Consider the following 13,422-nt stretch of genomic DNA (forward strand, 5'->3'; position numbering starts at 1 on the left):
AGAATGTTAATTTTGTTTGTTATTGAGTATAATCCTTTAGTCCTACAAATGCTTGATCTTAACCCTGATTTAAAAAGTAAAATTTTACAGATGTTACATTACTATTGCAATAAAAACTTTATATTGGGCATGACAACTGTAACTTTATTTTGAATTTTTTTTTACTTTTGGTAAAACATAGAACTGTTGAATGATACAGTATAGTCCATGCTACTTAAAAAAAATGTATAGTAATCATACACACCTCTGCATCAAAATGGCCAACAATTTTTATCTCGAATGCTATGATTTACTGTAAGAAATGATGAAAAGAAAAGCACAACAATCTTAATTCAAAATGCACTATTAGGAGTCATTAAAACATTCCTGTGAAAAGTGTTTGAAAGTAAACTTGTATGAAAGAAAACATTGATAAATTGGGTTATATAGAGTTAAAGGAAATTCTTTATGGAAAAACGTCATAAGTAGGATCACTGTGAAAATATTTATACTTTCAGTGATTGCTACAAAATGCTGTTTTCAAATACATAAAGAATTCTTTCAAGAAAAAACACAAATAGTTTAAAAAATCTAAGCTTTTTTCATTTTCTATATTCCAGTTAATATAACAGAGCTCCATTAGGAAATGAAATAAATGACTTAGATGTATGAAACAGTTGGGTTACATACTGTCCAGGAAGAGGGGTTAGGAAAATGAGAACATCATACAGTGGTGATAAAAATATAAATTGATACAATGTCCATGGAAGTTGATTGATATTATAAAATTACATATATTCATGGCCTTTGTCTAAACTTTCTGCTTCTAGAAACTAGCCCTATATACATTATCATGTTAAAAATGACATGCCTAAAAGATTTTTAATAATACATTATAATAACAAAAGATGGAAAAGAATCTAAATATCTATCTACATGTAAAGATAAGACTTCTTTAACTGAAAAAAAAAAACAAACAAAACTTCCTATATATGTTGTTTGATGATAACATAATGTTTTTTGTTTTTGAAAGGGAGCTAGTGATATTAGAATATACCTTGTTCTAGAAGGATAAATAAGAAATGGCATGAGAACTGAGTGTCTAGGAGACAGTTTGGGGAAAAGACTTTTTGTGAATTTATAAATATTGAACAGTATGGATATAATGTATGAATATATTAAACTGTGTGTGATACCTGTGTTTTTCTTCTGAAACATAGAATAAAAGGCTTCTGAACACTACAATTAATGTAACTTGTTAAATTTATGTGCTAGTGACTGGCTGTTGCCTTGCTTAATCTGTCTTTTTATACTCTTCTCATAAAAAAGGAATGCTTGATATGGGGTTATTTAGTTTAGGTTACTCATGACCTTGGTCAGAAAGTTGCTCTTCACCTCAGATTTTATTTAATTCAGCTTAGAGATCCTTTTTGTTTTTGTTTTTTTAAAGATTTATTTATTTGTGCATACAGAACTGGGGCACAGGCCAGAGGCTCAGGGGCGGCGAGAGTCTTCACCAGAGACAGAGTGGGGAGCAGAACAGGCAGATCTATGAAGTACACTCCTGAGGGGAGCAGCGGGCAGGTCAGGAGAAGTCTGCCACGCCATGTGGTCACCTCCGGGGCAGGCGGGAATCGAACTCATGTGGAAGTGGCTTTAGCCTCTCAGTGCTGTGCTTTAACCCTCTGTGCCACCTGGGAGGGCCGAGATCCTTTTTTTTAAAAATAGTTTTGTATAAAAATTTATTTAGTGTTACATAACTGAAGTTCTAACAACTACTACTACTATGTATCTAAAATAGGAAGTAGTATTCATAATGGTTAACATATATTAACTACAAAATCCTGAAGAACTCCCAATATAAAGTCTAAATTTGTATCATACCTTATTATGAACTATCCATGGAAAGCATATCTCTATTAATGAATGTATCTGAATAACCAAAATAAACTGCTTTCCAACTATAAAAAAAAGGTTTTTGTTTGTTTGTTTCATCATTTGTGCCTTTTTCCATCTCATTTGTAATCCCATGGTTAGAGATCCTTTTTAAAAACATGACTTAATGCATAAGGAATTTTCAGTGACTTTGGGCGTCAGACTGATGGAATTGCACAGGTGTGAATTTCTACTTCCACCTGGTGGTAAAAAAAAAAACTGGTATGGTTCATGGAAATGGAATAGAGAAGGAACCTTAATAAAAAGAATTTCTACCATTTGTACAAGTTTAACTTGGCAGCTGCTGGTCTTAAACCTACAAATTTAGTTGATTAGAAATTTCTTAAGGTTTCTTTCAAAATTCCAAATAATTAATTTAAAACAGTGTAGTTTGGAGGTTTCCTGTACTATTTTGAATTGAGTTAGGAGATAAACTTTGGTTTTATACCAGTTATCTATCCTCCGACTACCAAAGTCGGAAAGTCAAAGTAATAAGTCAAAATTTAATATAATTGAAGAGAAACAAAGGGTAATTGTCATGGCATTGCTTGTAGGAGCAACTGTCATTTTTTCAGTTTTTTGATTGAAGAGAGAATAAATCCAACCTCTTATCAATTGAGGAAGAGAATGTTTAGAATGTAAAAAGTACTAGTATAGACTGTAATTAAAACTCTTACTCTAGTTCGTATTTTCAAATACGGAGTTTATCCCATGTCTTCATTCTGGATATGTAGGAAGGCCCTGTGTAGAAATAGTACAAAAAGAGTAAATAGGTATTAAATATATTTACATATTTAAAAATAGGTCACCAAATCATTAAATATATTTGACTAATCAAACAGTATTCTTCACATATGATATTCTAGCATATTCCTTTTGTATCAATTGTTAAATCTTTCAGCTCCTACAAAAATAACGAAGTACTGATGTATACTGGGTAGTTGTTATAAAAGGCCATGAGGTTACTGCTTCAAAAAGTTTCTCAGGGGACATAATTTAGAGTGTATTTGTATATTTTGTGTGTGCTTATACTAACCAAGGGTGATTTTTCAAAATAAAAAAAAAATCAGTGCAACATGAGAATGTGTGGGATAGTGGTGTTTAGTAACCTTTATGACAATATTCACTACTTTAACAACTGATCCAACCTTTGTATTAATGAGGTTAGTTTACATTAAATGAGGTAGCTGTGTCTTATAGATTCTTTACCATGTTTATCTCAGTTATTTTAAAGTCATCTGTTATTTCCAAAATCAAAAATACATCTGTGAATCTATTTAATGAATTTTTCTCTTGACTGGGAGTCACATTTTTCTGCTTACCTTTTCTGCTTACCTGTATAGCTGGCAACTTTTTATCACAGCATTGTGGGTAATAATGTTGCAATTTTGAATTGTTAAATGTGTCAGAAGAGTGCTGAGTATTGCCTAGTAGGTAATTAAGTTACTAGAGAGAACCTTAGATCTGGTTCCTATTATCATATGTAGCAATTCTTCCAGGGAGGTAAGAGTAAGAGGGAGAATATAGTAGTTTGTTAAACCATAGATTGACTCCTGCTGAATGAAAGTTACTGGTAGCAAATGACAATGCCACTAAATTACCTCTCCATGTACAGCAGACCTTAAACATGCTTTCATCACATACACCACATATACATTTTATCACTAAAATGTAAATTTATAATGAAAGAAGGTACAATACATGGACTTCTATAAACTGGGAATTATAGCTGATTACAAATGTTATGAAGTTAAAGAGCAATGGAGCTAGGTGAAAAGAACATGTCATTCTAGTGTTGTTTCAGTACTTTTTTGGTTGGGAAGAAAGTAATTTTTCATTATTTACATTCCTTGAAGAATGAGTCATTGAACCCAAATTCCCAGAGAATTGAAGGCTTAGTTTAGTAAGCAATAGCTTAGGGGTTAGATAGCTAAGATAGCTATCTAATAGCTTAGATATCTAATATATCTAATAGCTTAGATAGCTTAGGGGTTAAATTGCAGCTTAGACATGGAGGGCTTCCCTTTGCTGCATATAAGCATCCTCTCTTTGATATGGAGCTAACCCTCATGACACAGCAGACCTCTCCTTCTTGCCCACTACTCCCCTTAGCAGTGTAATTCAGTTGATCTTCCTATTCTGCTTCCCACTCTGTCTCTAGTGAATCCTCTCATCCCTCATATCTCTGGCCTACAACCCAGTTCTTCTATGCTAAAATAAATTTGCAAATATTGGATGTCTCTTTAGAAAAACTATTTTTTTTCATGAATTCAAGTATTTCTGAAATGCACTCACCTTAGTATGAAAGGAAATTTAGTATATATAATAGTTTATTACATATATATTTTTCTTATACTTTAATTCTGTATAGCATTTGAATTCTTTATAGCATTTGATACTCTTGAATTCTCTTTATTAAATATTATTTTCTTGGCTTTCTTGGTAAAATTTTCACAGATTCTCTCTCTACTTTTTCCTATGCCAGTAATTTTGTGATTTTTTTTTTTTAGGATTATTTTTCGTTTTGCCCTTTTCTTCTTCACACTGTCTATTGAACAGTGTGAGATTCAATGAGTTCCTATAAATGCAGTGGTTTAGAGCTATACTCTCCTACATAGTAAGCAGTAGTCATATTTAAATATTTAAGATATTTAAATTTATATTAGTTAAAAGTGTAATTTAAAATTTTGTCACAGTAGCTATACAGTAGCCATATGTGGCTAGTGTCTATCTCTATTGGATAGTTCAGGTACAGAACATGCCCATTATGTTGAAGGTTCTCTTATACAGGGCTAGGGTATTATTGCTCTTGTAATCTATGACTCTAAATTATTACCTGTTTTTTTTATTTGTTTTTTTCTCTTCATTTTTCCTTGTCAGCTGTCACTTATCTTTGTCTTTTTTTTTTAAGATTTTTATTTGTTTATTTATGCACATAAGTACTGGGGTACAGGCTAGAGATGCTTGTTTGAGAGGGTTCACCAGAAGATAGCAGGATGTAGAACAGGCAGATCTACTGAAATACACTGCTGAAGGGAAGCAGTGGGTAAGATGGGAGAGGTCTGCTGTGGCATGTGGGTCAGCTCCCTGTCCAGGGAGCGAATCATGCTGTGGTGTCTGCTTGCTGCAGTGGCTGCAGACAGCCTCACAGTGTTGCACTTCAACTCATTGTGCCACCAGGGAAGGCCCTCTTTGTCTTCTAATTTACTCTCTATATTCTAGTTTTTAACCTGATTCTTGAAGTTGTGACTATGGCTATTCATAATCTTTATTTCTTCTAAAATTTCTCATTCTAGGATGAATCATACACAGATTTTATCACAACATTGTGAACTTGTGGGTAAATGATAGTTTTATAAGTAGTTTCATGAGTTCTCTGCATAAATATTCGTAACTATTTTGCTTCCCAGGATGCTCTCTTAAGAATTAATTGATTTCTAAATTGCTTACTTTCCTGCAGTTTGCAGTCTGTACTGGAAGATCTTCTGGTTGCTACTTCTGATGGACTTCTTCATCTTATTCATTGGGAGGGGATGACAAATGGAAGAAAAGCCATTAACCTTTGCACAGTGCCCTTTTCAGTGGATCTGCAGTCATCTAGAGGTAGTTACACTTTCTACATAGGGTAAAAATGTCTATTTAACAATTAGACATTTTCTGTACATGAACATAGATTTTTTTTTTCTACTTGAGAGTTATACAAGGGAAGGGAAAGCGTGTAAGAATGGGGGAAGGAAGAGAACATAGGGAGGACTTTAATTGTTCAGTATTTTCCATTCTTTTTTTTGCCAATTCTTATAGGATTTGCAACCGAAATGTGAGAAATTCACTATATTCTGATTTCATATACTTTTCATCAGCAGGTTCATTCCTGGGCTTTGCAGATGTACATATCAGAGATATGGAATACTGTGCCACACTTGATGGATTTGCTGTTGTATTTAATGATGGTAAAGTTGGTTTTATTACACCAGTGTCGAGTAGATTTACTGCAGAGGTATGACTTACTTTGAATGTTAACTTTCTTAACATTTCTATTTGCATTTGTTAGTTTTGCTATTTGTTGTTTAGTCCCACATGTTCCTTATTTTATATTTGAGGGGTTAATTTTTTTAATCAAAATAATTCATGTAAATAATTTAGACTATTCTAGATATAGACAATATATTTAGATATATTGAAGAGAGATAATAATTCCTATAATCCTCTGCCCACTTCTTGACCATTTTCCTTTCTTAAGGCAACTGCTTTTTATTCCTTTACTAGTTATTTTGCTTATGTATCACCACTACTCCAAGTATTTCATTTTCACTTTTTAGGCCATGTTCATTGACTTCTCACTGTGGAAAATGGCCATTCACTTTTCGTTTTCCTGTTCCAACTACACTCATGTATTTCCCCCCATCTTTCAAAATATAGGTGTTGTGATTTTCAGATTATTAATTGCCTGTACTGTTGGTTATTAAACCTTGATAATACCTAAGTAATATAATATTTTTCATTTCCTGTTGCAGATTTTTCTTCCCATGGGGATTAATAATTGTACTTTAGAATTCTCTACAGGTTATGCATCTTTTCAGTTCTTTCAAAAGCATTAGGTGCTTATCCATTTCATTTTCTTCAAATTTCTCTGGAGCCTGTGGGTCTTCCCCAAACTGAATGGTTGCTCACAATACTCATCTCTACGTTAGTATGGTTGTGTCTTCAAGTTCTTCATCATCGTCCTTTGTGATGTTTCTTTATAGACTTTTATTTGTATGAGATCCTTTCATAATAAGTAGTTAATTAGTATGTGGATAGTTAATATATGAATTTTGTTGCTGTTACAAGACCTAAAATAAAAATTTGAACTAATTGAAAGCATCTTGACCATAATCTGGTTTATCTTTTCCTTCCCTTTATTTGTCATTCTGGGATTTGAGTTAGGACAGAGCTAGAGGGTCCAAATGCAGAATGTAAACTTTCATTTATTTTCAGTTTATTCTAGGAACTACTGGGTTTTTGTGTTTGTTTTTAAAAGAGAAATCTTCAGCTTCTCTTGGGGTGGAAATGAACTGTTTCTTAGCTGTTCAGATTGGGGAGATGCTCAGGGAAGACCTATCTGCTGCTTCTATTGGCTTTAATCTGTCCTGCTTTTAGTTCAGCATATCAGAGATACCTAAATTCCCTAGCCTTTTGTGTACCATGTAGTGTAAGTTTCTCTGTTTCTCAACATTCTTTGAACCAGCTAACAGTTCTGTTCAACTGTATGCTTTCCAGTTTGCAGCATTTTTTGATGCTGCTTGCTCTCCCACTCTTTATCCTTGTCTTTTTATGCTTTTTTGGAAGCAATCTTGTTTTAAAAGTTGGCGTTTTAAGAGTCAGAGAAGCGGGATATTGTTCTTATTCTAGCTTTCATTAAAAGCCTATTATGAATCTGTGTTAAATTTTTTTCCTCTTTTCCCCTATTCTACTCCATTCCATTTCTCTTTTTCCCTGTTCTACTGCAATGTTCTTTTAATATGTTAGAAATGCTACTAGGAAGTCTTTAAGTTATTGCTCTTACTGCTTTCCTCAGAAGGCACTTTTAAAGGGGAAACAATTTAATATTATGTCTTTTTTCCATAATCTCTCTTCCCCATAATTTTTTTTCCCATAGTATTTACCAACCTCCAATATACTATAGTTGTTAGCAAGACAGAAATACAGGATCTTGGTTTGTTTGATACTTGGCAGTAGCCTCAGCATCTAGAATAGTGCTAGTGAATTGTGGAAACTACTCGTTATAGGAATGAATAGATGAATCTCAATCTAAGCACTGACATTCCCTCCCTCCCCCCATTGTAATGCTCAATACTATCTTCACCATTTGCATTACATAAAATAATGTCTAATTCTATGACTAAAAATGAAAAATAAAAATCCTACAAAAACAAATATTACATGTTAGTAAATTTAATATAGCTCCCTTGGAAATTACATAAAATTTGTAATATTGTATTTCTAACAGAGATGGACCTTCAGATGGTTGGAACAATACAGAGATAAAATACAAAGCTGTAGCATTCTATGTATTGTACTTACTACATTGCCTTAGAATTTATAATCTAAGGTGTTATTAATTTGAGAGATTAGACAACTGAGTTGAATCTGTTTTTTATCTGTTTTCAGAATTCATTAGCATATAAAGGTAATGTTATTTAATGGTTAGTTTTTTGAATGCTAGGTGTGCATTATGTGATTTACATGTATGTATGGTCTCATAATCTTCAAAAACATTCTAAGAAGTAATTGCAGATAAGGCAAACTGAAGCTTGGAGATGTTAAATTATTTCAACAAGTGAATGTTATGTCAGGCTGCCAAATGCCTTGCTTTTAACCATTATACTATTATGTAAAATAATAGTGTAATGTATAGTATAATAATAAAGTAATAATAAGTCTTTGCAAGTCATGAATCACTTCTGAAGGATAAACCAAATAAAATTTTATGTTATCCACTTATTGGGAAGTTGTAAACCCTATATGGTTGATAAAGGAGAATAATGATAATGATCAAGTGAAATGCAGTTTCTGCTATTAAAGAGATTTATATTCTGATAAGAAGTCAACTTCATTTAATTTGAATTTGGAGATCAAGTATCCATTTTCATTGTTTATAAATTGTCACTAACCTGAGCTCCTTTGGGAATATTCACTGAACTATTAATGAAATTGATGTTTTAAGAAAGAAAATTCAGATGATAGTGCTGATGGGAATTTTTGTTATCCAGATGAAACCAAGTAAAACATAAGCAAAGTGTATGTTGATGGACAAAGAGTTATATTGACTACAGTACATTTTAGCAAACATTTCTTAAACCCTAACATTTTTCTGTATTATAGCAGCTTCATGGAGTTTGGTCTCAAGATGTTGTTGATGGGACTTGTGTTGCAGTAAATAACAAGTACCGACTAATGGCATTTGGCTGTGCAAGGTAATTCAGACTTCTTCATTTTAAGAGCTATTGCCAAAAATAATTAAAAAATATATATGTAGATGTTCTTAACACACTGGTAAAGTTTGTCATGCCTATCATAGTTTGTGAATTGATCTTATGTAAAATCCAAATTTATTAGATTGAAGCAAATAATTTTAAAGGGCTTATTTTGGCTATTGAGCATTTTGCTTTGTAAAAAGCTTTTCTTGGTAGAGAATTGAATTACCATTTAAGACAATTAAATCAGTTAAAAATTTGGGTTCTTTATTGTTAAAAAGGATCAGTGAGTGTGCCTTAATCAACAAGCAAATTTTTAAAGAAATCATTCTTAGAATTCAGAAGTAAAATTTAATACAATTATTCACTGAAAAAAAATATAGGTGTCTGTCATGTACCAGGCATAGCGCTAAGCAATAGGTATCCATGATAGACTTTGTCTTACAGTTTAGGTCAAATAGAAAAAACTATCAGACACTTAAATTAATGCTTTGCAATAAGAATATAGTGCTTTTTAGTTTTCAAAACTCTGTCTTAAATGTAAAATTCCATTTTGCCCTAAAAATGACTTAGAAGTTCTATGGGATATACTATTATAGCAAGTTACGTTTTAAAGTATTTGTATTGGTATAACTAATATATATTAATATAACCATACTAGTATAGTTATTAATACTATACTATACTATACTATAGTGTGGTTGTAGTATTAATAATCATACTAGTATGGTCCTATATTTCCACCTTCATTACATGTTCAATAATTTCTTAGTAAAGTAAGGAATCCTCATTCTTAACACACTTCTCACTGAAGAGTATAGTAAATTTAACTTGGTGTGAAAGAAGGAAAATAATTTTTTCATCTTTATGATTTGATTTGGTCACAGTTTTAGAATTTTTAAATACATGTCACAAATACATTTTGACTGTAATTTTCCTTTTTCTCCCCCTTAACCACAAATCAAGAAAGGATTCTTTCATTCACTTTTCATCTTTGTGTGGTAGAATTTATCAGTGAAACCATCAGACCTTGGATTTCTTTTGTAGTAATTTTTTTCCATTATTGATTCAATTTAGTTTTAAAAATAGATTTAAGACAATTTTATATTGTCCATCTTTACCTACATATTTTAGCAAGTTCTATTTTTCTAGGAATAGGTTTCATATATACTGTCAAATTTATTGGCACAAACTTTAAAATACCCTTTTTAACTTTTAAAATGTAAGATAAAAACATACAGGAAAATGTATAATACAAATACTCATAACTTTATAATTAATTATGATACAAACACCCATGTGTATGTGTTCTCTGGGTCAAGAAATAGTACATTGCCAGCCAATATAAGTTTTATCTCTTTTACTTTCTAATCATAGCTTATTGATTAATCATTGACTTATTTTAAAGGTAATCAATCTTGTCTCATTATAATCAGATGCTTTTCTTTATGGTTTTAACACCATTGTATGTATTCTTAAAGAGCTTAATTTTGTTCTCAATGATTTTGAATTTCATTTGAATAAAACCACATTCATTGAGGAAATCATCCATGCTGTTTGCCATTAACTGAAATCTTAAAAACTGATTTTTTGATAGTGTTTTAGTGTATGGCTATATATGATTTTTCTGATTTGTTGTTAATAGACATTTGTATTTCTTAGTTTCCAAAAAAAAAAAAATGAGATATTCTCTTACATAAATGCAATGTCCTTATCACACTTGGAAAAATTAAGCAGAAATCCCTAATAAGATCTTACATGAAGCTCATTCAAATTAATCAAAATTTCTTCTATTGCTTCCTAGCTCCAAACCATAATCAATCCACTTTTATGAAATATATTTCATTTTCTCTTTAGCTACTTCTTGCAAAAATGAATCATGATTTCCAGCAACCCAATATTGTCAGTTTGATTAGATTCTGGTTAAACATTTTGTCATCATTGTTACTGTATACTTTTTGTGGCATCTTGCAGCGATAATAAGTATTTATGATGGTAAATTTGATCACTTGTAACTTAATACCCGTATCTCTTATGGGAATGCATTTTTTTGCTTTGAGTTTATAGTAATATGTAATTTTTAATTGAAAATATTTTTAGTTTATAATGGGGCTAATGTAAAAGAATTAAAAGATTAAAGGCACTATAGAGTATTATATAATGATATTCTTATATGCTTACATATTTATTAAACATATTTGGACTCCTTGTTAAGAACTTAGCAGCTCAGAGTAGGTACAGTTCAGACACAAAACAAACACTAATAAGTACCTGCTAGTCACTTAGTATAATGTTTCAGCAAGATATCTAATTAGTACTCTAGAAAAATATCTAGTCTAGGCTTAGATGCCTAACAAAGATGTCATAAGTGATCAGATTTTCTCTCCTGCCATCTATTTTGAATATAAGATTTGAAACATTCAGCAATATAGGACAGTGATTCCTGAGAATAAGAAAACTTTATAGCCCAACTTTTATTACTTTTATACCGCTTCCAGGGCAAACCACAAGGATAGAGAGATAGGGCGTAACAGATTCCCTGAGTGAGTACTTGGAAATAAAAGAGTCTGGGAGACCAAATAAGATAGGGCTCACAGGACAGACACCAAATAAAATAGAGTGGCACAAAGGGGAAATGCCAAAGAAATGTAGAGGGCCCTGTTTGAGTATTAAGCTGAGACACAGAAGATATTAAAAAGACCCAAATAAAACAGTGTAGGATAAAAGACTAATAAATGTGAAAAACATAGCAAGAGAAATTATCTAAAATGAAACCCAAAAGAGGAAAAAATAAAGAAGCAAAAGCAGAAGTTGCCTATTCCTGCAACTTCCTAATTCTTGAGAAGATTAAGGCCTGGCTGGAAATGAGTCAAAGCTGCTGAGGGTAAAACTGTATGACTTCTATCATGAAGAAGGATGCATAAGCGCCAGAATATTCTGGCAGCCATAAGCCAGCATCATCCTAATGTGTATAAAAACAGCATTGAATTTAATAGCATTTTCAAAAGAACATTGGTTAATATAAATTATCATCCAACTTGAGAAACAACACATTGATTTCCCGTGTTGATGAAGGGCCCTTCCCCACTTATTGCCCCTTTCCTTTGGTATTTTCCTTTCTCTGTTGGGGCAATTCATTAATCTAGAATTTTCGTACATCAGTTCTTTGTTATATTTTTAGCACAAATGTACTTAACTACTTTGTTTTAGAAAGTTTTTGACTATTAAAACAATTATAGTGCATATATATTTGTTCTCCACTTTAATGCATGTGATTAAAGTTCATTCATTTTCAGTGCTCTGTGGTATGCTACTACATGAATGTGCTAGTTATTTTTCCTTTCTGTTATTGCTGGACATTCAGATTGCTTCCCCCTTTTTCCCCATTTATATACAATTCTAAAATGGACATCTTTGTTGTATCACTTGCTAAACATAGACAAGGACATTTCTGGGATATATCTAGAAGTGAAATTGCCAGATTACAGAAAATGCATTTGTCCAAATTTATGAGATTCCAAATTATTTACAACCTGATTTTTGATCTTGTATATACTCCACCAGCAGAACATGATGATTCCATAATGCTATTTGTATGTTTCTTTTCACTAAAAGTTTGTTTTTCACAGTGGTTCTGTACAGGTTTATACAATAGATACCACCACTGGTGCTATGCTCCTGTCTCATAAACTAGAGCTAACAGCAAAACAATATCCTGGTGAGTCTTTTTTCTTTTTATTTTAACGTTTTTAATATACAGGTAATGATACACATAATAAATGCTGATTTTTAAATGAAATGATTCATGCTATGGGTCAAATATTGTTAAAACGTATTTTATAATATTTTAGGTAGACAAGGATTTGTGTTTAAGTAAGAGAACTCCTGGGATACGTCATTTTCCCTTTCAATTAGACCTCTCTATCCTCATTTAGTTTTTTTTTTTTTTAAAGATTTATTTATTTATGCATACAGAACTGGGGTACAGGCCAGATGTGCAGGGCTGGTGAGAGGCTTGAAGAGATACAGAGCAGGGAGCAGAACAGGCAGATGGATGAATTACACTGCTGAGGGGAGGTCAGGAGAGGCCTGCTGTGCCATGTGGTCACCTCCGGGGCGGGGATCAAACTCATGCTGAAGTGGCTTTAGCTTCTTAGTGCTGTATTTTAACACTCTGCGCTACCAGGGAGGGCCTCCTCATTTCGTTTTAGTCCCTATATTCCTTGTCTCGATTTTATTGTAGTCTCAGACCTAATTTCATTTCTTCTATTATCTCATGCCTCCTTTACTTTATTCAACAATTATCTGCCGGCCAGAACTTTTAATAAGTAGGTTCACAGAAGTAAACAAAAGTTTCTTTCTGAATCTCTTAATAGGTCTTTAGTGAATCTTTTCCACAGAAGTAAGTCTAAATCATATGACATTGGAAATGCTTTTGACTGAAGCTGACAGAAAATCCGACTGTTGGTGGTTTAAATAGGATTTATTTTTTTCAAATAGCCAAAAAAAAAAAAAAAAAAAATCAGAAGGTAAGCTGTAACTGGCACTCATT

The 13,422-nt window shown here is 32.2% G+C and overlaps 2 protein-coding genes across 2 annotated transcripts in view; one reads left to right on the top strand and one right to left on the bottom strand.

Annotated features, from left to right (window-relative positions):
- Window positions 1-13,422, top strand: part of RIC1 (RAB6A GEF complex partner 1) — a 92,706-nt gene that overhangs the window by 41,347 nt on the left and 37,937 nt on the right. Inside the window, exons 5-8 of the mRNA XM_004677645.2 lie at window positions 5,375-5,517; window positions 5,775-5,911; window positions 8,779-8,870; window positions 12,500-12,588. Coding sequence (XP_004677702.1) covers window positions 5,375-5,517; window positions 5,775-5,911; window positions 8,779-8,870; window positions 12,500-12,588 — 461 coding nt within the window. The remainder of the gene's footprint in view (window positions 1-5,374; window positions 5,518-5,774; window positions 5,912-8,778; window positions 8,871-12,499; window positions 12,589-13,422) is intronic.
- Window positions 2,623-13,422, bottom strand: part of ERMP1 (endoplasmic reticulum metallopeptidase 1) — a 97,856-nt gene continuing 87,056 nt past the window's right edge. The window contains exon 16 of the mRNA XM_012721409.1: window positions 2,623-2,655. Within this exon, the coding sequence (XP_012576863.1) occupies window positions 2,632-2,655 (24 nt within the window). The 3' untranslated portion in view covers window positions 2,623-2,631. The remainder of the gene's footprint in view (window positions 2,656-13,422) is intronic.

This window comes from Condylura cristata, unplaced genomic scaffold, assembly GCF_000260355.1.
Source record: "Condylura cristata isolate star-nosed mole 26May11 unplaced genomic scaffold, ConCri1.0 scaffold00006, whole genome shotgun sequence".
Classification (NCBI taxonomy): Eukaryota; Metazoa; Chordata; class Mammalia; order Eulipotyphla; family Talpidae; genus Condylura; species Condylura cristata.